This window comes from Cavia porcellus, unplaced genomic scaffold, assembly GCF_034190915.1.
Source record: "Cavia porcellus strain 051 isolate PalLab524CR breed Dunkin Hartley unplaced genomic scaffold, mCavPor4.1 scaffold_14, whole genome shotgun sequence".
In the NCBI taxonomy this organism is placed as follows: Eukaryota; Metazoa; Chordata; class Mammalia; order Rodentia; family Caviidae; genus Cavia; species Cavia porcellus.
In genome coordinates this window covers 66,213,857-66,239,756 of record NW_026947497.1, presented here as the reverse complement: position 1 = coordinate 66,239,756, position 25,900 = coordinate 66,213,857, and the positions used below count along the sequence as shown (strand labels likewise).

Here is a 25,900-nt window from a genome sequence, read left to right as displayed (position 1 = left end):
GCTGGCTACGGAGAACCAACAGGCTGCCAAAGGTAGAAAGGTTGTGGTCACACCCACGGTGGTAATGGAAGTCTAAGTGCTTAGTCCCTCCACCCCAGCATGACCTCACCCTTCCAGAGCATGTAGCCTGCACAGCTCCACGGCGATTCTCACGCCCATTATCAGAGCCAAGGACTGTGCTGTTATTCAGTGGCCAGCTACTCATATGCCAAGGACAGCACATACATTTCTAGGGCCCTTACAACAACCAAGCACAAAACCATTATGATCGCCATTTTGCCAGAAACAGAGTCACACAGGGCAAAGGCCTTGCCCTTCCACGGTCACACAGCTACCAAGTCTCTCTGTGCTTGGATTCAGAGCACTCTACCAAGCAGCTGCCTGTTCTGGATTCACCACATTTCTGGGACATTTCCGCTAATGAGTGAACGGAGGCTCTTCTCGGCGATCCAGGCATCACAAGATTTGCTGTCAAAGTGCAATTTTCTTCTCCTCGGGAGACTCCCACGCCCCTCAACGCCACCCTCCTCAGCCTGAAATGTCAGTGTACTGAGCCTACATCCACTCCACTCGGCCTTCTTGGCAACCGAAATGAATACACCCATTGCAAATGACTGAGGTAACCATAGCTATATGCGGGCAGCGTTAGGATTTGGGGTGGCTTCTAACAGCTCCCAGGGCCACCCCACCTCCCCCAGAGTGGCATCTTGGACTTCCTCGGGCTGCAGTCACTTCCTGGAAAAAGCGACCACTTGCCTGCGTGCACCCCGATGGCTCCCCAGGGCCTCAGCTGGGTTATTTGGGATGTCCTAACTCACCCTTCATCACGCAAGGCGCTATGTGCTGGCCGGGGCCAGCCACCTCACCAGGATGACCCGAGTCTGGGTTTCAGCCTGGCTCCTGTGCCTGGTTTAACCCAAATGACCCGGCGCTGTGTCTCTTCGAATCCCAACAGCCCATGACAAAATCTGATGATGTGTCCAGCAAGGAAGGAGGGATGTAGCTATCCCCAGAGGGTGAGCCCAACGAAACCCACAGCAAGAAGAAAACGTTTCAAAAGATCTTGTGGTCTCCACAAAGAATTTTTTTTCGTGGTTATTTTATTATTATTATTTGTTTGCATTTTTTAAACCAAATATTCTACTTCAATATTTTTATATTTAAAACACGTGCCTCATGGCCCTAGCATAATGACCCAAACTTGTAATTCCAGCTCTCTGGGAGGCTGAGACAGAAGGATCACAATTTGGAGCCCAGCCTGGGTAACTTAGAAATTAGACACTGTCTCTACATTATAAATAAATAAATAAATAGGCTGAAAATGTAGTTCAGGGCAAAAGTCCTGGGTTCAATCCCAAGTACCAAGAAAAAGAGAGACAGAGAGACAGAGACAGAGAGAGAGAGAGAGAGAGAGAGAGAGAGAGAGAGAGAGAGAGAAACACCACCCTAAAAATGCTAATTTTTAAACAAATCATGGCATATTAAATCTTCAGGAAAAAAATTAGAGAAGAAAAATTAGAGGTAGAAGAGGAGTGGAACATTCTGAGCTGGAGTTTTAATTTTATTAAAGAAATTCACTTAATTTTTCTTCATGTTATGTGGCTCCCATTTTTCAGAACTTTTCCAGTGAAGCGTCATTGCATGTATGACAAATAAAACAGTATTTCTCTCATCCCTGTCCGGAGGTTCCCCTACTCACCCATTTCTGGAGAAAGGCAGAAAAAATTTAAAAATTAAAAAACAAAAAAAGCTTCTCCGAAGGTCTCGTCCAATGCCACTTGCAGCAGCACCTCAGTTGCAACCTATGAGGAAAAAGTTCCTTCGTAATGACGTCAGCCTTGCTTAAAAAAAAAAAAAAAAAAAAGAGTCTCTAAAACTCATGAAAAACACAGTTGATGTGAATCATATGTCTGGGTGGCAGAGTTCCCGCTAAACTGGCCAAGCATACAGATGTTCAGGACACAAATTCCTCTCCACCAAGCAACGTCTGCTCCTTGGAACTGTGGAAGGTAAATAGCCGGGCTCCCGTGAATGTCCCTGCCTGGAAAGCCTGGCCACTGAGTCCTCTGTGATCTATTCCTTTCTCTTGCTTGTTGAAAAAGTAACAGGCTCTGACAAGAGCCATTTACTCTGGCTGACAGATAGATTGTGCTTTCCTCGCATAGCCTAATAGCTCACCCCGTCATTAACAATGAAAAGCTTCCTTCTTCCATTTTCAGCAGGAAAAACCTCTGCTAAGAATCACAGGCATCGGCCAGCAGGTGCAGTAATGTTTTTGCCAAAGGGGGGTGTGGGCCCTAAAAGTAAATCTGATTTAGACTCTTGGAGACTTGGGGTGCCAGGGGGAGTAGGAGGAGGGGTGCTGGTCCTCTCCCACGTGGTTTCCCTGGGAAGACAAACTGGGCTGGGCCCATTTCAGCTGCTGGAGTTACTGAGAAAGAACGGGACATTTCCTGTACTCACCACCTGCGGCTGGCTCACCTGGTGAGTCTAACAGGTACTTCCCCCTCACCGTCAGCCCTGTGTTCCCCCTTTTCCCATTCACCCCTTTCCTCAGAGTTTCCAGGGACTGCCCTGTGTTTCCTGGCAAGGTGCTGCCTTAGGTGGTGTTGGGCAAGCTTTGCAAACTGCAGCCCCAACTGCCTGCCAGCCTGGAAGCCGCTTTATGCTTTCTGGGGCATTTTGGACTCTAACATTTCTAACCACAAAGTATGCGCTTAAATTATAGCTCGTCCTCAGTGGAGATGCTATGGGAATTTCCCTTCCTAGCCCTGAATAAATCCTCCTTTTTCCCTCCTTCTGCAGACTCCCAAATGCCCCAGTGATTATATCTTGTAAGCAAACTCAGACAAACACACCAACACATTAATGCATGTGGCCTAACTGTACCAGGTAATAGCTAGTTCTTTAATGCTCACTCTGGTCATATTTTATCTTTATATAATATATAATTTAAATGTTAGATGAGACACTGTGTCCTTTGAGATTCACATATAACTGAATCAAAATTTCATCCTCTCTTCTTGCGGAGGCTCATTTGTCTCCTCAGTATCCCGAGGAACTCTTTTTCTCAGCTTTCTTTCACGCTGAGTTCTGATGGCTACTGACCCATTGATTTCAGGCAAATTTCACAATTCCAGCATGTGAGTTCCTTTTGTTTCCCTTGACAAGAAATTTAGCCACATTCCTAATGTTTAAAAAACCATTACGATCTGGGTGTGGTGGAACATGTCTATAATCCCAGCATTTGGAAGGCTGAGGCAGGAGGATCCTCATGAATTTGAGGCCAGCCTGGGCTACACAGAAAGTTCGAGACCAGCAGGGACTGAGTGGTAAGGCCTTGTCTCAAAAAAATTAAAATAAGATAAAACTTTTTTAAACTGTTACTTATCCCCATGACACATTCTCTACCCTTTTATGAATTTCCATTCAAAATGGCACCTGACTGGAATGTTTCTCAAACCATCTTTTTCCTTTTTTAAAAACCTGGAATGGCACTCGGGTCCTTGAGCTTAACAGGCAGGTGCTTGTGCCACTGAGCTATATCCCTGGCCCTCAAACCATCCCTTCTAAAATCACATCCAGCTCCTCCTTGCCCACAGCCAGTTCCCCTCCTCTTGCTCTGTTTTCCATAGCCCCACCATTTGACTTATGGACTGTATTTATTGTGCATTGCAGTTGATCTGTTTATTACATGTGCTGCTATAGTTTGGATCAGAGTGTCCCCCAAAAGCTTACTGTTGAAGGGGTTATCCATGGGAGTAGTGCCATTGGCAGGTGCCAGACACTTCAGGAGGCAGGGTCTAGCGGGAGAAAGGTAGGTCACCGAGACTCCAACCCCTCTGTGTCTCCCCAGCAACCATTAGGTAAATAGGCCTCCTCTGCTACATGCTGTCCTGAACCACTGCAGGCCCAAAGCAGCAAGTCAAGCGACCATAGACTGAAACCTCTGAAACCACGAGCCAACATAAACCTTCCCTCCTTTTTAAATTGATTCTCTCAGGCATTTTGTTACTATAACAGAAAGCCAGTAGGTACATTATTGATGATCTTCTCCCACAAGTTTGTAAGTTCCACATGGACAGGGCTTTGTGTCAGTTTCATTCCCGGCTGACTCCCCAGCACTTAGGACAAAAAAATGCTCAATAACTTACCAGAAACCTTAATGATAGAGCTCATTTTGCTGAAAGTGTAAGGTGAGGGGCTGCCTGCATCACTGCTACTCACAAGGTGTCCCTAAACCAGCAACATCAGGGGCCCCTGGTGTCCCATCAGAAAATGAAGGCACTCCGGCCCCACCCAGACCTTCTGAATCAGCATCTGTGGTTAACAAGCCCCTCAGAGGATCCAAGTGCTTTGTGAGAGTTTGAGAAAATCCAGTCTGTATCACAACAATGCAGGTAACTTAGACTTGGACCTTAGACATCCCTATGTTTAAAACGCTTTTCTATATGCAAGGAATTAGCAATGGTGGGGGGGGGGGTGTAGGTCAGTGACATAGTGCCTGCCTGGCAAATGCAAGGTCCTGAGTTCATTTCCCAATACCAAAAGAAAGAAAGAGAGACAGACAGAGAGGGCGAAATTAGCACAGTGAGTCTCTTTAGGGGATGGATCTAGGTGCCCAGATGGGGGCAGTACTCCATACATATCATTGTGTTCCTTACTAGCTATTTAAAAGTGACTAAGCTGACAATGGTACATAGTAAAAAGTACCTGTCAGCTGCTTCTCCCTGGCTCTGACTACTGAGCCCTCTGCCTTGCCGCGCACCTACACACACACATATATGCACCGCACGCACACACGCGCACAACTCTTCCCCCAGTCTAAAACATATGTCGCTACCGCTGCCGATGTAAAAGGCAGAAAAAGCTACAGAAGCTTTGGCTTTGAAAGAACCTTATGTTTTTTTATACTCATGTAGGAGAGACTGGTCCCCAGCTTCCCTCACTTTCCCTCAGAGCAGGGGCCTTTCTGGGACCAAGGCCCCTGTATTCAAAGTCCCGGGCCTCCAGGAATTCCGGCAGCATTAACAGGCTGTGCATTTCACGTCCTTGCCGGGCAAGTGGAATCCCAGCCTCGGCCACCTGCTCCAGCCTCATGTGCTCCTGTGCCGCCGCGTCAGACTCCTGAGGTTCCCCAGCTGCTGAACTGGAAGCAAACGCACTTGGCCGGGGCGTCTTCCCTGCATCGAGACGGCAGCCTTGCTGACCCTGCGAGGAGAAGGCCTTGGCCCCAGCTCATCAGACACTTTACCGGCACCCGCTACTGTCAGCCATGCCTTGTCTGTCCCGCTATGTACAGGACAGAGTCCGTCTCTGTCCCCAAAGTAGGACAGGGACTTCAGCTCCAAAGCAGCAGGAGAAACCTGGAGAATCGCAAGAGGCTGCAGCTCAGCCACTCAGCTGGTAGCCAAAGCAAGCAGACAGGAAGCCCCGGTGGACGACCCCTCCCCAGGAAAAGCAGGAGCCTCCGTAGCAGATACCCTGCTGGGTGGTGACCTCTGCTGCCCATGCGAGGATGGGACATTCTCCTGGCCTGCCCAGCACCCAGCAGCTGAGGACCTGGGGCCCACTGGCGGGATCTGCTCAATTTCCTAAAGATCAGATCACTGAACACCAATTTTCCAGCTTTTCTGAGCTATTGGACATTTTTTCCAACATTCTGCTTTTGTGTCTCTTCAGCTACTTTCAGTGTCAGAGGTCAGACTTCCCTTAAACGTGCTCTGCTCCTCTCCCAGCCCCACCTCCAAAGGCTGCCAAAAAATAACCACCCCAAACTGTAACATCACAGCCACTGCACAGGTGGCAAGACCGAGACACTGTAAGGGGCAAGACCCAGAGCGGGCTGGAGTGCAGCGAAGCAGCTAAATGCTTCACAAAACCGCTCAGCGGCTGCTCTGAGAACCGTTCCTGAGGTTTGGAGTAGCAGGTGATCCATTCCCTCTTCCGTCCCATATCTGCGTATTGCTGAAATTATTCACGGTGATTTCCTTCCATGATGAACAAAACCGATTCTGGAAGCCCCCTTTGTCCACCAAAGTAAAAATTTCAAAAGCAAACGACAGCACCAGGAGTGGCTCCTCCTGGGAGCACTGCGCATGCTCCTCAATCCCTAACCAGCATGAGTGTTTATATCAGCGTCCCATCTGTGCACGAGGGACATCCCTCCTTGCCCCAAGAATGCTCCTTGCTGTTACTTTTGTCTTCCTCTTTCTCATTAGTTTATAAAAGGTCCAGGGATGAAATGCAATAAAACTCCAAAGTCCAAAAACTTTTTTTTTTTTTAAAGTAACCAGCTCGGTTGTGGACCGCAGCATTGCGAGCAGCGCTAGCGCCCTGGACTCTGCACGCGTCGTAGGTCCCGGGACCCTCGTAGCTCTGTCTGCTGATGGCATGTTCACATGGCTCAGGCCACAGTGAGCGCTGCTCTTCCTCAGTCACTCCCGTAATGATCCAGATGCCCACACAACGGCCCTGGTGGCTGATGGCTGCCAGCAGCCTCACTGTGCCATCGCTCCAAACTGGTGGCATCTGTCACCTGACATACCAAAGCCAAGGTTTAAATCCCACAAGTAACTGTTTTGACCTGAAATATTCTATCCGGAAAAATGGGTCTCTCCTGGGGCTTTTGCTGCTGTGTTTTCTTGGCTTGGCTTGGTTTCTTTAGAGAGGGAAATGGCTCTTGACAGTGTCTGAAGGGGAAGGGATGGGGAGCCCTCTTGAGGTCTCTGTATGCCAGGGCTCCCAGGATCACTGCACAGGGCAGGATTTCCCCAGTCACCATGTCACTCGCCCCTTGGGGCATGGGTGGGACCTAGGGCCTGGCCAGTTTGGGTTAGAACGCAGGCTAGGATGGGAAGTGTTTCAAGGACACTGCTCTGCCTGGATCTAGCATCTGATGCCCCCCTCCCTTTGCCCAGCTGAGGCCTGCGCTGAAGCCTTGGAGGTACCTGCAGTTCAGGATCCTGGGGTGAGGACCCTAAGCTGACCTGTGCCTAGTTCCCTGTACCCTCACAGGGAGGACAGTACTGTCCCCACATCCATTTCCAGACCAGATCCTCCCTCCCACCACACCAAGCCCTAAACCCGGTTCCCTGTGTCTAACCCCACGCTGAATCCTGCTGCTTTCTCATCCCTAACTGGCCTGAGCCTGGGGACCCCCATCCTTATCACCCCTGCATCTTCAGCCTGACTCCTCCATGCACAGCCTGGCAAACAGAATGGAAACCCATCAGCCCTCTCTGCCCACATTTCTCCCTGCCACCTCCAGAAATTCCCAAACCAGCTCCAGAAATTCTACTACAGTTAGTGTCTTTGCCAATGAGCACGGGCCAGGCACTGCCCTGCTATGAAAAGCACATGTTCTGATTGTGTCCTGGGAGAGAGATATCTGCTTTATGAAAAGGGTTCACAGAAGTGAAATAATTCAGCTAGTCAACAGCAGAACTGGAACTGGGTATTCCAAAGAGCAAAGACAGTAACGAACTGCACACAGCGTGCCTCGCACTAAATAAAAAGAATACGATTTTCCTTTCCTTCTGCCCTACTAGGTCATAAAATCCTTTCATTTTACCCTGTACGGTTTACACAAAACACAGATCTGCTGGTTGTGCACCCTGTTAAGTTTCCGTCCTGATGGTCTTTATTTCCTGCAGCTCGTGGGGCCTGTGGGAATAACCGGCAGGGGTGAGCGGGAAGGGGGGAAACGTGGCAGGCGTGTGGCGTCTTGTTTTGGGCCTCGCATCACTTGATCTCCAGATGAGCTCAATCAAGAACCGGATCTGAGCTGATCCCGGTCATTCTGATCTGGACGTGTCCTATGACTTGGTCCAGAACATCATGCATTTCCAGGAAAGAACAGGAAGACTCGGTAGGGATAGAGCTCAGTGGCATAGGGCCTGCCCGGCAAGCACTAAGTCCTGAGTTCAATTGCTGGTACCAAAAAAAACATAAAACAAAAGCAAAAAGAATAAAGCAAGTGACTCTTCTGTTCTTCTTCTGGAGCAGCTCCACATACACAGCCAGGTAGAAAACAATTCTGAGCTTCAGTTCGAATCCTGCTTCAGGCTGCTTGTGCTCCGGAAACTCCAATCCAGCCCTGGGGCAGCCCCAACCCCTCTGCCGAATCCAGCTGTGCCAGCCAACTGCTGTGCCATCTTCACCCTGTCCAGAGCTCCCCCTCTCACATCCTACCCTCAGACCGTTTCCCACTGGGACCCACTCAGGTCCCTGGCCAAAAAAGAGCCCATCTGGAGCCCAAAGACTGAAAAACAATGTTTTAATAAATACCAAACTCTCCAGTAATGACTCTGCTCAGCTCAGGGGCAGCAGGAGTGGGGTGGGGGGGGAACCCTTGGTGCTGAGTGAGGATAAATTAAAAATCCCAACAAGCCAGTGACATTATTATGTACAGAAGGAAACGGTGGGGCTTCCAGGGCAGAGGCCAGAGGGCGGCAGGGCAGAGCTGGAGTGGGTATGGCCACGGCCCAGCCTGGCCACCTGGTTCCCAGAGGTAGTGGGGGAGGGGAGAAGAGGCAGAACGGAGGAGCTAAAGGCACTGGGCTTCCACATGGAAGAAGGCAGCGTCCTCGGCATCGCCCCCCAACTCAGACCCTGGCCTCTTGGTCACACGACCTTCCGGCTGCTTCCTATGAGCCTTGGGCTTCTTTCTCCAGCTCTGGAACAGTCCTGGTCTCAGGGGCTGCTGGAGACAGAAGGTTGGAGGAGGAGAGGGAACAAGGTAGCAGGGAGAAACCCACAGGGGACCTGAGCATAGCACCCCTGCCCTGGTCCCAGAAAGAAAATGACTGTCCCAGTAAGTCAGTGCACACCAGCTGTGTGACCTCAGTCTAGCTGCTTGATCCTCTAAGCTTCAGAAATCTCATTTGTAAAGAAATGATGATACATGACAACCCCTGGTGGGCGACAACCTGTGTGGGCAGACTAGGATGGTGCCCAAGAAACAGATGGCACGGTTCCTGGCAGCACACAGGCTCCCAGGGCTCCCCTCCCTCCCAGGTATCCCGCAACCAGCAGGCCAGTCCACAGCTGCTGTCCCCAGCCTCCCTCACTTACACCGCCGACGTGTACAGTGGGAACAGCATCGACTGTCCTTCCCCGAGCCACAGGACAATGACAGTGAGCAGTCATCCCGCTCACAGTGGGGCACCCCTGCCTGGTGTAGGACAAAGCAGACACTGAACATCCCCAATGGCGCTAGGCTGCAGTGGACATCAACCTCTTCCAGGAAGCCCACCTCTAGGAAACCCCAGGAAGAGCTTCCCACTGCAGGGCCCCACTTACCCCACACCTGCAGGTGATACAACTCATCTCCCCAAAGGGAGGTACTGATGGGTGCCAGCTCTGGCTCTCTGGGAACCACTGTCCAGCAAAACGGCAGCCCCGGGGGCCATCAGCTTGCATGGAGTCCCCCAGCTGGGGGTGGGACCCTGACCCCATGGTTGGGAGGGAAAGAAGCAAGGGTCAGCCCCACCTTTGATTTCTCTTTGACTTCCCACCACCTAGCAGTTTCTGGCACTTAGTGGGTGATAAATTTGGATGGATGGATAGATGGACGGATGGATGGATGAATGGATGATGGATGGATGGATGGATAGATGGATGGACGGATCAACGGGTAGGTGGGTGGTTGGATAGATAGATGGATGAATTGATGGGTGGATCAATGAATTAACAGATCAATAGATGGATCAATCGATGATCAGTGGATGGATGGATGGATGGATGATGGATCAATGTATAGATGGATGGATGGATGATGGATGAATGGATGAATGGATGGATGGACAGAATAGAAACTAAAATCCACCACGTCCCACTAGGAGGGGCACATTCTCCGCACTGTGCTCAGAGCTTTGGCTTCAGGACGGGCACAGAGCTGTGCTCATTAGATGCTGAAACAGCTGAGAGGCCCCTTCCTCTCACCCAGGTTAATGCTGTCCCAACCCCAAGGGTAAGGTCTCAGAGCCCAAGCTCCTCACCTGGACACTGCTTGCAGCAGTCAGTGGGGTTAGCGCGGACAGGCTGGGCACAGGCCAGTCGGGGACATTGCACCTTCTCACAGTGCACCTCTCCAGTGCCCCCCTGTGGGAACCCAATGCATGATGGGTGTCAGGGAGGAGCAGGACACATAAGCCTCCTTCTTCCTCCCACTTCTTTCCCCACTCCAATGAAATATATGCATGGCGTTTTACTCAGAGTCCTGGGCCTGCTCTACACACCTGAACTCAAATCGTCACTGTGCCCTACAAGATAGGTGATGTTTATTTGCTTACAGGACAGAAATGGGTGACACAGGGAGGTTCAGAAAACACCCAGGTCCCATGGAGTCAGCAGGGGGCAGAGGCAGAATTTGCACCCAGGTCAGCCCCTTGTCTTCTATAGCAGTGATGACAAACCTCTTAGAGCTTTCAGTGACAACAAGCAGCCCACTGAGTTCACCACCACGATGCAATCAGAAGCCCACAGGGCTTCTCCAGCATGTTTGCATCCTTGAGTTCCCCACTCTGCCCAACATGGACAGCACTGCTTTCCAGCCCACTCCCGCCCCTACTCTGCAGACCCCACTGGCTTATGACCAGAGACCATGGGCGGCCATACCTTGCAGGTGCAGACAGCACACTTAATTAGGCCAAAGGGGGGCACGACAGGGTGCCACCGGGTACCTGCTGCCCGCCAGCTCCGGTCACCATCAAAATAGCAGCCTGGTGAGGGAGGGTGCCCAGCTGCTGTTAGTACTGAGCTCATCATCTGTGCCCACAATCAAGGCTTGAGCTTCAGGCCAGCACACAATAGCCTAACCCAAAGGCTACTGGGGGCCAGAAACACTAATGAGGCCTGTCGGGTGACACCTGGCCCCTGTGTCCTTTGCCCTTCCCCTCTCCCACACACTCTCATATCCTCTTGGTCCAACCCAATGGCTCCCTAAATGCTCCCACCCCTGCATGTACCCTTCCCGCTCACCTCCCTGGTCCTGACTCCTTGGAAGCCCCGGCAGGTCTCTAGTGTCTTGCTTCTCTGTGGAACCAAAGAAAGGGAAGCAGAATGTGACCCACCCCCTTCGAGCCCTGGGAGCCCATCCCCTACAGCCCTGCAGAGAACTCACCAGGGCACACTGGGCAGCACTGGTCAGGCGCCTGCACCGGGTGTGAGCAGCTGGGGGTCGGGCACACCACGGGGTCACAGATCACCGTTCGTCTCTGCAGAGAGGAGCAGAGGCGCTGACCAGGTTCCAGTCCCTTGTCCCCCATCCTCCTCATTGCCCTTCCTGAATCTCCTACTTACCTGGCAGGTGCAGAGGGAGCAGAGTGGGTCATAGTTGGGTGCCCAGCGAGCCCCATGGGGGCGCTGTTGCCCCTCAAAGAAGCATGTGTTGGGGTCTCGGAGCCGCCCAGAACCTCCAGGTTTGGCAGGTGCAGGGGCCTCAGGGGCCAGGGCAGCGGGCATCACAGGTCTGGTGGCTGCATCCAAAGCCTCAGGCATCCGCATCCCCTCTGTCCCGGCCGCAGCAAGGTGCTGGGCCCCCACCTCACACTGGTGGGCGATATGTACCTGGAAGCAGAGGCCGGTGGAGGGGCTGTGTGCTCCAGACATCCCCTAGCATCACCAGCCACGGCTCTGACCCTTGAGTGCTGCAGTTCCAGGTGACTGCAGTTAGCCACAGCGATCACCGAGCTGCAGGGCCAGGGCTGTGGGCTGCCAGCCCCCTTAGATGCCTTGTATGGCTTCACCCTTCTCACAGGGTGTTGAGAGACCAAGTGACAAGTGCAAAGACACATGGCACTGGCTGGCCGCTGCACCTTGTTATGGCCACACTGCTCATTTACCTGCCCGCGGAGCTCCCCTCTAGGGCTTCCCTTGGTGGCGATCAGCAAAGAAGCAGTGCCCTGCGCCAGGTGTCGAAGTAGCTCAGGCTCCAGGTCCTTCACCACACCCTGGGCCTGCACAGGATGAGGGATGGCAGCAAGGCGCTTTAGGGTGGAACCTACTGTCCCCAGTTTGTAGAAGAAAAACTGAGACCCAGAGAGATTGAAGTCTCTCCAGTAACAAAGCCACGAGCAGTGTAGGAAGCTTGGAAGCTAGGTCAGGTCTCTCTGATTCCAGGTCTATGGGTTTGGTTCACCTCCCCCCAATCCTTTCCCCTCTAGTGGCCAAGGACATGCCACAGTAGCCCACGAACTCCCTGAGAATGAATGCAAAACAAAAGGCTGAGCCAGATCACACCCCGGTCCATCTGACTCCCCAGCCCATGCCCGGTCTGTAATAGCAGGCTGCCGGCTCTCTGCCTCCCCACCACAGCCCTGCTCAGCCCTCCACGCTGTCTCCCACCATCAGGTCCGCACCTCTGGGCCGTAGAATCCCTTCAGCAGCCGCCGGGGCCCTGGCATCCCAGGAGGCCCTAGGAGGTGGGCCGTGACAGTGCCCTGTTCTGAGCCACCGAGCCCAGCCAGTAGCACCTCATAGTGGAGGTGGCAGTGTGTATCCAGGGAGAGCCAGGCATGCCCTGCTGCCTGGCTCTGCACAGGGGGCAGCACCAGGGCTCCTGCCAGGGGCACAGGCAATGCTGGGTCCAGACAGAGGAGAGGTGACAGATGAGAAGTCAGCCTAGAGCCCCTTAATCTCAGCATTCTCCATCTCCCCCACTGTTCATAGGGCCAGAGCCTGGAGAACAGCAAGTGTTAGACTCATGCATGCACCGTGGCGACAGACAGGGCCTGCCAGCAGGGCCACCCTGCGTGTGCCCCATTCTCCAGATGCCAACCCAAAGCTCATGCAGGGGAAGACACATAAGACTCTGGCCGGCTGGTAGCATCTCACATCTGAGTCACAGGGCAGGGGACACGGGAGGACAGGCAGACACCAGGGCACTCACTGTCATGGCGGGCACTGTGCCCACTGTAGGGTAGGGTAGCCACATGCCCCCGCAGCTCTCCATCCGGGAAGTCCTTGGTACCCACATTCAGGAAGAGCTCATTCTGCAGCAGCATGTGAGCCCCTCGTGCACCCAGCCTGGGGCAGATACCCACAGCCTGGGGAGGGCAGGAGAAAGAGAAGAGCCCCTCAACTTTCACACAACCCCAATTCTGAGGCCTTTCCACACCCTGTGTCCCCACTATACTCATAGACACATGCCACACACACACTAATAAAGAACTTTCTAGATCAAGTTCTCTCTCTGCCCCTTCCTAGCTACATAACAATCTTGAAGAATTATTTCAGCTCTCTGGGCCTTTACTTCCTTATCAGATGGGCAGCATGAAAGGCAAAAGATATAAAAATAAGGTAACCAGTGAAGTGCCTCTTTTCTGCTATCCCGTACCAAGGATTGAACCCACAGCCCCGTGCATAGGCCAACACGCCACACTGAGCTGCCTTCCCAATCCTACCTGAAACATAGGAAGTAGCGACCATTGCTATCATACTGATTATTCTACAGTCTATTGCACTATTCTTCCTCACTCTTGCCATTCACCTGAAACTTGCTGAGGTGGGGGGCTGGTGGCACACGCCTATAACCCTAGCACTCAGGAGGACCAGAGCGAGTTCAAGGCCAGCCTGAACAACAAGGCAAGACTATCTCCACTAAACAAAACTGCAGCTTGTTGAAGACAGGGGGCCACATCGAACTGTCCAGTCCTCAGTCTGAGGCTCACTGAAGCTGTGTCACAAGCCAGCGAGAGAGCTCAGGATGAAATGAATGATGCTGCATGTCCCCGCTGTCCCACCTGGCTCCCAGCAGCAGCCCCAGCACACAGGCCCCATGGCCCAGCTCTGCCTGGCGCTCTCACCATGTGTCCTCCAGGCTGGAGTCCGGTCATGTGGCACAGAACAGTATGCTGATTCCTCTGCTGAGGCTTGGTCTCCAGGGTCATGGTCACCACCTCACTGCCCGTCCCCACCACTTGGACCTGGTGGCCAGGGGAGGGGAGGAGGAACTGGAAAGGCAGCAAAGGGGCCCTGCCCCACTGCTCTCCCCAGCCCCTGCAGCCCCTGACCCTGTACCTGGTAGAGCAGGGAGCCATTTCCCAGCAGGGTGAGGCTGGCAGAGCCGGCAGCGCCCGTGCGAACAGGGACCAGGGCATCGGCCCCACAAAGGACACTTTGTAGGACTGCAGAGGGCCAAGACAGGTGGTGGCAGGCTTGGCCCATGCCCACGCACTCCCCAAGCCACCCAGCCCTCTTCTGTGCCTCTTGGTCACATGCCCCTAATGTTCCAGACCCACGCTGCCTCACCATCACAGCTCCGCCGGACAGCGATGTACCCCCTGAGGCGCAGCTCTGGTCTATCTGCCCTCTCCAGCGCCATCTGCAATTCCCCCAGCACCAGCCAGTCCATCTCCTGGGCTGTCAGACTGGGCAGCACCTCAGCGAAGCCTGGATCCTGGGGACAGAGCAGGGTGCAGTGGGCAACAGTGAGAGGCCAAAGCACATGACAACATTGGCCGGACCCTCCCTCACCTGGGCCGAGGTGTTGGCCTGGAGTTCTCGCAGCAGCTGCCCCTCTCGCAGAATCTGGAGCCTCACAGGAACCTGGGCTGGTCCTGCAACAGCCCTGCATGTGGACGTTTCCAAGAGGCTGTGCCCTCTCCGCCTTCTCCAGTGTTTCCCTCCCCCACTTACCGGCATTCATGGGTTCCAGCAGCCCCCGGAAGAGCAGCAGAAAATGCAAGGCATCCTCTGTGTCACTGAGGGTGAGCACGGCTATGGCCCCTGCACCCTGCTGCTGGGGGCCTTCCAGAGTCAGGGTGGCACTGAAGGTCTCTGGAGGAGGGGAGATGGGGACAGCCCATCAGAAAACCCCTTCCTCACCCCACCCAGGCCCCTGGACAGAGAAGCAGCAGATCCTCACATGCCAGGGCCGGGTGCTCCCCTTACCTGCAGCCAGGGCCCGGTGCCGGATCAGAGGCCCCCCGACTTCCCCCAAGGGGTGAGTGGGTGTAACAAGTGCCACATGCACCTGTTCTGCCCTAAGGAGCCGCAGAGACAACCGAGGCACTGCCCGCCACACCCCACAGACCTGGAGCAGAGAGACAAGGCCTGCACTCAGTACACATGAGAGGTTGGCTAAGAAAGATTCCCAGGCCTGGTAAGGAAGCATAGGGCTGGCTGAGGAGGCTTAGAAAGGACCCTGGCAGCGAGAGGCTGTTCTCAAATCCTGGCTGCTCTGCTTACTAACTCTGTGACCTTGGACAAATCACACTCTGCTACCGAGCCTCGGTTCCCTCATCTGTAAAATGGGCCCCATGGTGTCAGCACCTTCCTCCCGCCGAGCACTTTGCCAGGACCCAGGGCAGCCAGGCAGAGCCTGCACTGCTTCAGGTCCAGTACCCAGACTGGACAAGCGCTTATCATAAATGGCATCGTCTCACCAGGCCATCTTGAGTGGGTGCTGCAGGGTGTTCAAAGAGGACGCTGCCTGAAGCATCGGAGAAGCGGACCCGGCTGGGGGGGTCCAGCCTAGCAAGGAGAGGTGCAGTGAGGTGGGAGGCTCCTCCCCCACCCACTCCTACAGCCTCCCTCCTTCCTTCCCCTTTCTCACTGCCGGTAAGAGATGGAGAAGCGGAGGCTGGAGCGCTGCAGCGAGACCCGGGCACGTGCCACCGCCTGCGACCTCGGCCCTGTCAGCAACGCCACAAAGTCTGCAAGGGAAGGAGGACGGCGTGGGTACTGTCAGCCCCCGCTGGCGCTGGCGGCCCGCCCCGGCCTCGACCCCACCCCTTCGGCCCCTGCCTACCCACCCGTGTGGCCTTCGGTGCGCGCGCGCTCCTCGGCCCCCAGCTCGCTGTGGTCGCTGTAACTGCGGTGCTCTGGGTCCCTCGGATATTCGAAGGCCAGGCTTGGCGGCGGCTGCTCCAAGTCGCTGCGCTCTGTGCCTGGGGTTGTAAGAGACGCTCTGGCTTCAGCAGGCAGCCCCGGTCCAGGTCTAAGCCGCCCTCAACCTGGTGGTGCTCCGGGCCCTGTGGGCGGAGCCATCCTTACCCTGGGGGCAGGTCTGGCAGCAATGTCCTGGCAGCTGGCGGGGCTGCCCGCAGGCCAAGGTTGGGCACTCGGGCTTGATGTTTTTGCAGCTGACTCTGCCAGGGCCCCTCCCACGACGAACCCATTGAGGCTGATCGCAGAGAACACGGAAAAATGAAGTGAGTGCAAGATGTCAAATGGTCAGACCAGGGGAAGAAAGGAGCAGTCCAGGGACCAGAACGTGCTGGGTCAGCAGAGTCAGAGCGGGTGGCCGCGACCCTGGACAAGTCGCTTAACCTCCGTGGGGCTCGCGGGCCTCAGGGTCCAGTCCAGAAAGTGGGGGCGACACCGGCATCTGCCTAGCGAGGCTGCGATGGGAGTTAAGTGACACAGGCTACGGACTGTGGTCGGCGCCGAGCCGCCCCGCGCGTTCCGCGGCCCCGCATACCCGAGACCCAAAGGGGCGACCTCTCTTCCTGCACCCGCACAGCATCCCGAACACTGGCAGACCTGCCCCTTCTCTGGAGTCCACTCCGCTGCCCCAGCCCTGCACTCCAGGACCCCGGGCGGTGGCCGCGCGTCCACTCACCGCTTCGCAGGCGCAAAGCACGCAGCGCATCACCCCGAAGGGCTCCCCCAGGTCCGGATGCCACGTCTCGTCCACGGCGTAGACCTTGCCGCCGAAGGAGCAGCCTGCGGGGACGAGCCTGGCTGGCGGCCGCGGTCCCCCCCCCCCCGGGTCCCTGTGCGCCCCTCCGCCCGCCCGCCCGCCCGCCGGCCGCGCCACCTGCGCCGGCCCTCGGCGCCCACCTACCTGCCGCGCCCCGCACGGGCAGCGGCTCCTGCTCCGGGCGTATGGGCAGTGCGGGGGGCTCGGGGCCGGCGCCGCGGGCCGGCCGGGAGCCGAGCAGCAGCAGCCCGAGGAGCAGCCGCGAGGCCGGCGGGGCCGGGAGGCTCGGCATGACGCGGGCGGGACGCGGGAGGCGGCGCGCGGCGCGGGCGGGGCGCGGGGAGGAGGCCGGGCCGGGCCGGGCCGGGCCGGGGGCGGGCGGCGGCGAGGGGCTCGGCCAGCGGCCGCGGAGTGCGAGTCGGAGTCGGAGTCGGAGTCGGCGCCGGGCGGGGCGGGGCGGGCGCTGACCCGGGCCGTGCGCGGCTCCAGTGCCCCGGGCGCCGGCTCCGGCCCGTTTTATGCCCCGCGCCCGACACCCCGGCCGGGGGCCTCCTCCTCTGCAAACGGGGCGGCGGCGGCGGCTCGGCGAGGGGCCGGGCTGAGCCCGGGGGGTCCGGCCCAGCAGCAGCGGCCCGGATCGCGCGTGGGGGAGGGGAGGGAGGGGCTGGGACCGGGCAGGAGAGGAGGGAGGGGAAGGGGGCGGGGAGGGCCGGGGGCGCACAGAGGGGGAGGAGAGGCGGTCCCGGAGCCCCCCTCTGCCGACAGCCACAGGGTGAACCAGGACATATGTGTCCAGCCTGAGATCCTCAGGCAGAGGTTGGGCCCGAGGCCTGGACCCGTCACTGAGGGGAGGACCCATCCCTGCCTGAAGGATGAAGACTTGTCTTTAAGGGTGACAGCCGATCTCTCCCTGACCCTGGGTCTTCTGCACCCTTCTTCCCTCAGCCCTGGCTCTGGCTGCATTCACATCCCTCCTGAGGGTGTCTGCATTCTAGGGCTCCCCGACAGGGACTTGGCCAGAAATAGGCAGTGTTTCCCCTTGGGTGAGTGGCAGGGTTTTCTTCTCCACTCTCACTTGTCCTCAAACCCATTCAACCATCATCCTGTCACTTTCCCAACCTCTTCCTTCACCCCAAGGACCTTCTTCTTCTCCAACCCACCCCCAGCCTCCTTTGTCCTGGTTTTCTGGTCTTATGCCCTGTCCCCTCCCACCCACTCCCCCATGAGCCTCCCCCAGCACCCTCCTTCCTAATCTCGGGAGGCATCTCGTCTGGCTGAACTGGAGAATTCCGGGATCTAGGCCATCCTCTGTAGCGGACAGCCCTATCCTTGGGATGAGGAACAGGAGAGAGCTGGGAGAAGGGAGGGGTGGGGTCAGGAACCCCTGAAGACAGAGACTGTGGGGAGCCTGGGACTGAGGGAAAAGCCAAGGAGCCACAGCCAAAGGAAGAAGGGGGCCAGCAGCGAGGTACTTGCTGGATGAGGTCCAACAGCTGTCTTTTCTGAGACAGGGACACATGGGCACAGAGATAAGTGGCCTTAGTTAGTTATCCAAGCCCCTGGGCCCAGCAGACAAGCGCCCACCTGGGTAGGCACCCAGCTTCCAGCTTCCAGTCCCCTCCAGCTGAATGCACCTTTGCCTATAATGTGACCCCTTACAAGATCACTAAGATATACAACATGCGCATTTCCAAGGAGAAAAGACTGACAAGAGGGTCTCCTGGGTGGCATGGGGCTGGACTCTGGGAAAGAAAAACAGGAAACAAGAGTCCTATTGGATTTTGACAGCAGGTGTGGTGTCCAGGGAAAAGAAATTTGGATAGCCAGCAACTGAAAACCCCGCCAATCTAAAATAAGACCTCCAAGACTCTTCCCCAGGGATGAACACATACTGCCAGATCTCTCCTGAACAAATCCTCCCCTCCTTTCCCACCTCTTCTCCAGCTGGGTCCCAGGTTTCCAGCTCCTAGGAAAAACTGGATCCCCCTATGTAAATCTTCCCTGTGGTGTGTGTGGGTGGAGGAACTGGGCCTCATTAGTGGACCATGGTCCAGGGCAGGGGATCCAGGCCCAGCACGGGTAGGAGGAGAAGGCGTCACTTCCGGGGGCCTTCGCCAGTGTCTAGTGGCTCTCTGCTCCCTGATTGGGCAGAAGTGGCCAGGTCAGACGTGTGACCCCACTGCTATGGAAGGGCTGTGCCCCAACGCCACATGTCTTCCGACTCATCTGCTCCCCAGAGTGCGGTCCACTGTGCACCTAATCCCTTAAGCCCTTCTGCACCCGGTGAGTACGAGTAGCGTGCTGGGTCCGTGTTGGAGAGGGTCGGAAGGACAGCAAAGAATTGGGCTCCCAGCTGGGGGAGGGGCAGGCCAACTGGAACCTACAGGCATTGACCTTTGTCGAGAAGAGTGTAGCTTTCCCAGAATGGGAGGAGCAGGGTAGAGCTAGGGGTAGGGGGTGGGGTGCTGGTTTCCGAGGGACTGATCACAGACGTAGAACACAGCACCATCCGGACTAGCTCTAGGGAAAGGAGACCTGAGCCCAGATAAAAAATAAAGGAGGTGCATGTACAGTGACAGAATCTAGCACCAAGATGGACACAGCCCCAATCCCCATTCTTACAAGGTCACAACTCATGAGTTTCGGGTTCCCAATTCTGGGGCTGGGGAAGCTGGATCAGGGAAGCCAGGGGCACCAGGAAGGGTGTTAAGGGAGGAGGGCTGAAGCATATTGACACACCCACAGGAAATCCCAATATTGAATCAGGTGCAGACTTCTTTGCACAAGTTGTGAAAGGAGGCGGAAGCCATGTGGGGGGTCCTGGGAAGGAGCTGGAAGGGATCTGCAGAGGGGGCAGAGAGACAGGTGCAGCCGTAAGACAGGTTGGCTGCCCGTCTCAGGGAAGTAAGCCATGTAATGTGGGCACCATCTTCCTTAGGAGGTGCCCACTGCTGGGCTACTGGCTTCAGGAAGGAAGGCCCAGGACTGCCAGGCCATCTCGGTTTTTCAGAATGTGGATTGCAAAGCAAAACTCCAGGAGGCTTTATGTGTGGGGCAGACAGGGAGGGAATAAGAGAGTCTTGCACTGGCTTTTAATCCCTGCCTTCTGGTGGTTGAAGTTATAGCTTTGCCCAATTCCTCCTGAGCATGTTATGCATATTTGCAACTTTCTCATCCCAACCCATATTCCCTTTTCCATGCTTCTCCCCTTCCGCATCCCCATCCCAGAGCCTCAGCCCTAACAAGCAAGCTTGCTTAGAATTTGAAGCCAAATAAGCCATGTGTGTGTACATATCACGTCCTGCTGCTCTCAGCAGGTGTGACGAGTATCGATGGCACCAAACTCACACCAGAGTCACTGATAGAGACCACACCATATGCTGCAGTCCCAGGAAGACCTGGGGACAGTCAGAGCTGGCCAGGTCCTCCCAGCATCTGTTCCCCCAGCCAGGCAGTCTTTTTCTTGAAATTTGGTGAAATGGTCACTCTTCCTGTCATTTACAGGACAGATTCCAGACCCTCTTTCTCGGCCCACCTGTGCCCCACCCCACTCTGCCTAAAAGTGCAAAAGCCCAAGCCGCCTCCATGGCCCCAGGAAGGATTCAGCGGAGAGGTCCCGTACAGGGAGCCACTCCAGCCAGACACCCCAGCCAGAATGGAGCTGACTGGTAAGAAAGCACTCAAGGAACAAGGGCCAGACTGAAACACAGCAGGGGAGAAGAAAAAAAAAAACAGATTATGAGGGGGGATGGGGAGAATCCACTCTCCAGGATAAGGTCTGATCAATAGAACCCCAGGTTTGGGTCCTAAATGGGAAACCCTGGATCACCACCTGACAGTGACTCCTTCCTTACTGCCCACCCCCAACCTTTCTACCTCATCTAAGAGTTGCTCCTGGTGGTCCTTCTTCTCCTTACTGCAAGACTAACTCTGTCCAACCCAGCTCCGCCTGCCTGTGACCCCCGACTCCTAAATAAACTGCTTCGTGACTCTCACGCCCTTCATGGCAGACTGGTAAGAATCCGACACACCAGCCCGCTCTCCACTTAGCTGGTAAGCTGCCCTCCCTCACGCCACTTTCTTATACTCCCTGACCAGTGACTATTCCTCCACTGTCGTCTTTGGCAAAACCACCACCATCCAGGCATGGTGGCAAACGCCTGTACACTCAGCTGCTCAGCAAGCTGAGGCAGGAACTGTCCGTTTGAGCCCAGCCTGGGAAATTTAGTAAGACCTTGTACCAAAAAAGAATAGAAAAGAAAAGAAAAGAGAGAAAAAGGTGATGGGGTTTAGGAGTATACCTCAGTGGTAGATAGCTTGCTTAGCATGAGCTCAATCCCTGCACCAAAAAAATACTAATAAAAACACTTCTGCGTACTGTTGATTACTTCCTGCCAGGGACTGTGATTTGCACTAGATCCCTTCTTAGAAGCTCTGGTCTGGACATAAGTGTTTGTGGGGTCTGTCCCAGCTCTAGGCCACCATACCCTCCTCTACTTCAGCTCCCTTCTCTCACCCCATCTTTCTCAACAGAGCCAGTGCCCCGAAGTGAACGCTTTGTCCACACCCATCCTGCTGCCTGCTGTGGACTTTAGCTTGGGAGAATGGAAAGCTCAGACGGTAAGAAAGCCACCCATGACCTGGGATGTGGCTCGGTGGTAAAGCACTTGCCTAGCACGTGTGAGGCCCTGGCTTTGGTTCCCAGCATCCGAAAGAAGGCAGGAAGGAGAAAGGAAAGGGAAAGGCGAAAGGAAAAAGGAACAAAGAAAGGGAGAGAGGACAGGAGGAAAGGAGGGAGAGGAGGGATGGAGAAAACAAAATGCCCCTTACATTGGCTTCCGTAAGTCTTATCACTACCAAGCCCCGCCTGCTTACCATTGATTCTTCTAAAGTTTTTGTGCTCTAAGAATATCTCTCAGGCTGGGGATTTAGCTCAGCGGCATAAACACCTGCCTTGCAAGCAGGCAGTCATGAGTTCAATCCCCGGTACCGATAAAAAAAAGAGAGTATCTCTCATCTTCTGCTCTGTCAGCCAAACTCCACCTACATTCTCCTATGATGATACCCCCTACACAAGATGATGGATTTGGGCTTAGTACCTTCAAACAGATTTGAGGCTGACCACACACAGAGCTGCATAGGACTCTAGTGGCCATGCCTTGAACCTCTCTGCCCCTTCAACCTTCTTAAATTGGCATGAAAAAGTAGTACTGTGTATAAATATCTACAGATGACACCAAGCTGGGACACACCACTGACATGACAAAAGCTAGAAGCAAGAGGAATTGCATTTCAAGGTGAAGTTTAACAGAGATGCATGTGGTTAATTCTGTGTAAACTGAGCAAACTCCTTCCGGCTCTCAGCTCTCGATGGCCTGCCCTGTTCAAGCCTCCAGCTGCAGGAGAAAGATTCAAGAGCCGAATAGCTCCAAATGTAGCTTGCAGTTGAAGAAGCTCTTCTTTTTCTTTTTGCAATGCTGGGATTAAACCCAAGGCCTTGTGCTAAGCGAGCCCTCTACCACCAGGCTATACCTGCAGCCCTGAAGCAGCTATTTTTTAACTGTTTTTTTATTAGTACACATTTATAGTTCATAATGCTCACATTCCTCCTGGGGAGCTGGTAGCTGTACATAATATCTCAATTCCTTACCCTCCCTTCTTTCCCCCTCTACCTCTTGGTCCCCTTCCCATTTGCAAAAACTCTTACTTCCCTACTATCTAGCTTTTATTTTGCTCTTTATTTATATTTGGAGTTTCTCATATGAGAAGCTATGGTATATTTAAAATGGGTGTCTGATTTATTTCACTTAACATGGTCTCAGAGTGCATCCACTCAGCCAGGTGTGGTAATACACGCCTCTAATCCCAGCACTCAGGAGGCTGAGGCAGGAGGATCATTATGTGCACAGGGCTACACAGGGAATAGCCTGTCCAAGTAAGTGAGTAGCCAGGGCTACACAGAAAGACCCTGTCTCAAAAATAATCAAGGAGCATCCATTTGCCTACAGATCACTCAAGTTTATTCTTAAATATATTCATAAATACATTCTTGATAGTACTGTATTACATATGACACTTTTCTTACCCACTCATGTGTTGGTAGACATAGAGGGTGAAGGCATTATTTTTAAAGCTGACAGTTCTGGACTGCTTTAGAAATTTAGCATCTATGTTGTAGAAAAATTCCTATCGAATTCTATTCTGTCTCTTCTTAGGTTTTGTTTTGTTTTTCTGTTGGATGAGGAATGGTCTAAGAAACAAAGCCACAAACCTGACTGAGTAGACCCTGTGTCCAGCAAGAGCTGCTCCCTGGGGACCCAGATCAGCTCCTCTTGCTCCCAAGCATCCCAGAATCTTCTTCCTTCCCTCAGGTCTCCCAGGGGTCCTGGGTCAGGGGAGAAGGGCAGTACCTACAGATCGCTTCTATTCCACATCTGCCACTCCCATGACAGCAACACCTCACCTCCACTTGGAGTTTTAAAATGCTGTGGCCCTAAGGTTCTGTAGCACAAAGAGTACATGCGCAGCACTGAAACCAGGAGCTAGAAGTCAGCGTAGGAGCAGCTGGCTCGGTGGACACTGGACTTACTGAAGCACAGGCTGATGACCAACTGTCGGGAGACTGCAGGAATTCCTGCGCTGGGTGGGACGCCGGTGCTGTCCAGTTCTTGGCTCCTATGATTCATCCTGCTGGCTGTCCCCCCGGGCTCCCCACCCGCTATTAGCACGGCCTTTGAAGCAGCCTGCTTCTCTTTTCCATCCCTCTCCCAGGAGCAGAGCAAAGCACAGGACATTCTAGGAGCAGTGACCCTTCTACTGGAGGGAGTGATGGCAGCACGGGGCCAGCTGGGACCCTCGTGCCTCTCTTCCCTCCTGGGACAGCTATCTGGACAGGTCCGCCTCCTCCTTGGGGCCCTGCAGGGTCTCCTGGGGACCCAGGTAAGTCCCCAGTTAAGGAACCATAGAAAATATCCTCCGCCTCAATCCCCCTAAGAGACCTGCAGAAAGGGGGTCCTAGGGTGGTGAGGGTAGGGGAGGCACCCACAGGGAGTGCCCTGTCCCAGCCACAATGCCTAGGCGCTGGCACCATCTTCCCAGTCAAGGGAGGCCAGGGGTCTGGGCCTGGTCTCTGGCCTCAGGCCCATCCTCTGCCCTCAGCTTCCTCCACAGGGCAGGACTGTAGCTCACAAGGACCCCAATGCCATGTTCCTGAGCTTCCAACAGCTGCTCCGAGGAAAGGTGCGTTTCCTACTGCTTGTAGGAGGGCCCACACTCTGTGCCAGGCGGGCCCTGCCCACCACCACTGTCCCAAGCAGTACCTCTCTGTTCTTCACACTAAACAAGCTCCCAAACAGGACTTCTGCATTGCTGGAGACCAACTTCACTGTCACAGCCAGAACGCCTGGCTCTGGACTTCTCAACACACTACAGGGATTCAGCGCCAAGATTCCTGGTCTGCTGAATCAGACTTCCAGGTCTTCAGACCAAATCCCTGGACACCTGAACAGGACACATGGACCCTTGAATGGAACTCATGGACTCCTTCCTGGAGCCTCAGCCAGGGCCCTACAAGTCCCAACCATTCCACCAGGAACTTCGGACACAGGCTTCTGGCCACCCTCCCTCCTGTACTTCCACTCAGCTTCCCCAGCCCCTCCTCCTGCTGGACAGTCCACACCTTTCTCTCCTCCACCCGCCCTGCCCACACCTGGAGCCCAGCCCCGCCCCCTGCTGCCTGAGCCTTCCATCACAGCCAACTCCAGCAGCCCTCTGCTCACTGCAGCCCACCCTCACTCCCAGAATGGGTCTCAGGAAGGGTGAGGGACCCACACATGGCCACAGGGGAGGGCCCCGCCCGGCAACTGCAGCTCTACCAGCTTTTACCTACAAGCTGAAGCCCTGGCAGAGGAGCTGGCTTTCACTGGACATTATACAACTTCAGAAGCATTTTTTTTTTTTTTTTTTTTTTTTAGCTATTGACAATATGTATTCATCAGAGCAGCTAGTTATCTTTGGTCTGTTTTCCGGGTCATTTTGCAAATCACTATCAATGTGTTGTTTTTCATGATAACCCTACGAAAGCCTGGCCTGGCCTGGCCTGACCTTTTGACAGAGGTAGATTAACCTTGTGTCAGAAAAGTAATTTCCTTTGCTTCAAGTTTAAGGCCCTCTAATGCCCAGTTCATTCTTGATGGGCCTCATTTGACCCTCTGTTTGAGATTTTTACTCTTTGATGAGTAACAGGTGTTGATTAAAAAGGCCATCGAAACACACAGAACAAAGCTTGGAAAAGAATAAATCATGAGTATGCGAGAGCTAACCAAAAAGCAAGGGAAAGATGTTCTTGGGGAGTGGGGGTGAAATAGGTTCCACACCTCCCAAAAAAGCTAACAAGAAGCCTCGGAGAGCTTCACACCCCAGGTAAGGTGTGCAGACAGATGTTTTGGTTGGGATGGTGGGCACTCAACAGCTGAGCAAACAGCCAGCACTTCAGAGCTCAGCCCTGCCAGGCCTGGGCTCCAGCCTCCCTCCTGTGGAGGTCACCAGGAAGTGCAGGAAGTGCCCTGAGTCAGGCTCCTTGAGCTGACACAGCAGGGCAAGCACTAGAAGGAGCTGAAGGCTCACTTCCCAGTTCCCACGAGTACATGAAAAACACAGCTTTGCATGACCACTGTAAACACAGGCAGGGGGTCCCTAAGAAACCAGGCTTCGGAAGCTCTGCAGAAACTCCACCGCCACTTCAGCCTGCTACCTCAGGAGTTCCTGCAGGAACTGTAGAAGACTTTCATTCACCGATAGGAGACCCTATCGTTCACTGGTTCCAAGTCTATGGGGAGCAAATACATCAACTACTAAGGCTCTTGGTGGGGGTGGCTAATTTGGACATCTCCAGGTGTCCTCCTCTGCCTTCATGGGCACAAGAATCACCAGGGAGAACGCATCAACAAATGCACACAGCTGTTGGCATAGTTCAGAGGCACAACTGCCTAGCCTGTGAGGCCTTTGGTTCAATCCCCAGCACTGAAGAAAAAACAAAAAAAACAGATACAGAAAGCTTGGGGCTGGAGATTTAGCTCAGCAGCATAAACACCTGCCTTACAAGCAGGTGGTCCTGACTCCGGTACTGTTAAAAAAGAAAAAGACAAAAAAAAAAAAAAAAAAAAAAAGCAAACAGATACAGAAAACTCAAAATGCCCTCCACATCTCAGATGGTGTCGGTAGGGGAGAATTAGTTCACCCACACTACAAATC

At 54.3% G+C, this 25,900-nt stretch overlaps 3 protein-coding genes across 6 annotated transcripts; 2 read left to right on the top strand and 1 right to left on the bottom strand.

Moving 5' to 3' along the window:
- Positions 1 to 1,826: 1,826 nt before the first annotated feature.
- LOC106029170 (uncharacterized) lies at positions 1,827 to 6,271 on the top strand. The gene is made up of 5 exons (XM_063260530.1): positions 1,827 to 1,831; positions 1,951 to 2,009; positions 2,220 to 2,261; positions 2,420 to 2,484; positions 4,923 to 6,271. The coding sequence occupies exons 1-5, from the start codon at positions 1,827 to 1,829 to the stop codon at positions 5,496 to 5,498; spliced, it is 747 nt and encodes a 248-aa protein (XP_063116600.1). The 3' UTR covers positions 5,499 to 6,271.
- Positions 6,272 to 8,261: 1,990 nt separating this feature from the next.
- Chrd (chordin) lies at positions 8,262 to 16,955 on the bottom strand. 3 transcript variants are annotated; one of them, XM_063261167.1, is made up of 23 exons: positions 16,793 to 16,955; positions 16,568 to 16,671; positions 16,000 to 16,129; positions 15,759 to 15,893; positions 15,560 to 15,659; positions 15,390 to 15,477; positions 14,896 to 15,037; positions 14,641 to 14,781; positions 14,479 to 14,561; positions 14,254 to 14,401; positions 14,023 to 14,129; positions 13,809 to 13,928; positions 12,893 to 13,049; positions 12,363 to 12,583; positions 11,847 to 11,960; positions 11,305 to 11,571; positions 11,126 to 11,219; positions 10,984 to 11,037; positions 10,621 to 10,724; positions 10,002 to 10,104; positions 9,304 to 9,449; positions 9,076 to 9,175; positions 8,262 to 8,704 (listed from the first exon to the last, which is right to left on the bottom strand). In XM_063261167.1, the coding sequence occupies exons 1-23, from the start codon at positions 16,938 to 16,940 to the stop codon at positions 8,649 to 8,651; spliced, it is 2,862 nt and encodes a 953-aa protein (XP_063117237.1). In that variant the 5' UTR covers positions 16,941 to 16,955; the 3' UTR covers positions 8,262 to 8,648. The 3 variants fall into 3 exon arrangements, 2 of the variants coding, with proteins under 2 accessions (XP_063117237.1, XP_063117238.1); XM_063261168.1 differs by having other exon boundaries at positions 8,262 to 8,701; XR_010051615.1 differs by lacking the exons at positions 8,262 to 8,704; positions 9,076 to 9,175 and having other exon boundaries at positions 9,309 to 9,449; positions 10,686 to 10,724.
- Thpo (thrombopoietin) lies at positions 16,294 to 24,975 on the top strand. 2 transcript variants are annotated; one of them, XM_063261171.1, is made up of 6 exons: positions 16,294 to 16,618; positions 20,153 to 20,316; positions 20,535 to 20,662; positions 21,182 to 21,268; positions 23,420 to 23,587; positions 23,807 to 24,975. In XM_063261171.1, the coding sequence occupies exons 2-6, from the start codon at positions 20,304 to 20,306 to the stop codon at positions 24,467 to 24,469; spliced, it is 1,059 nt and encodes a 352-aa protein (XP_063117241.1). In that variant the 5' UTR covers positions 16,294 to 16,618; positions 20,153 to 20,303; the 3' UTR covers positions 24,470 to 24,975. The 2 variants fall into 2 exon arrangements, with proteins under 2 accessions (XP_063117241.1, XP_012996249.1); XM_013140795.3 differs by lacking the exon at positions 16,294 to 16,618 and adding an exon at positions 17,357 to 18,931.
- The last annotated feature ends 925 nt before the right edge of the window (positions 24,976 to 25,900 follow it).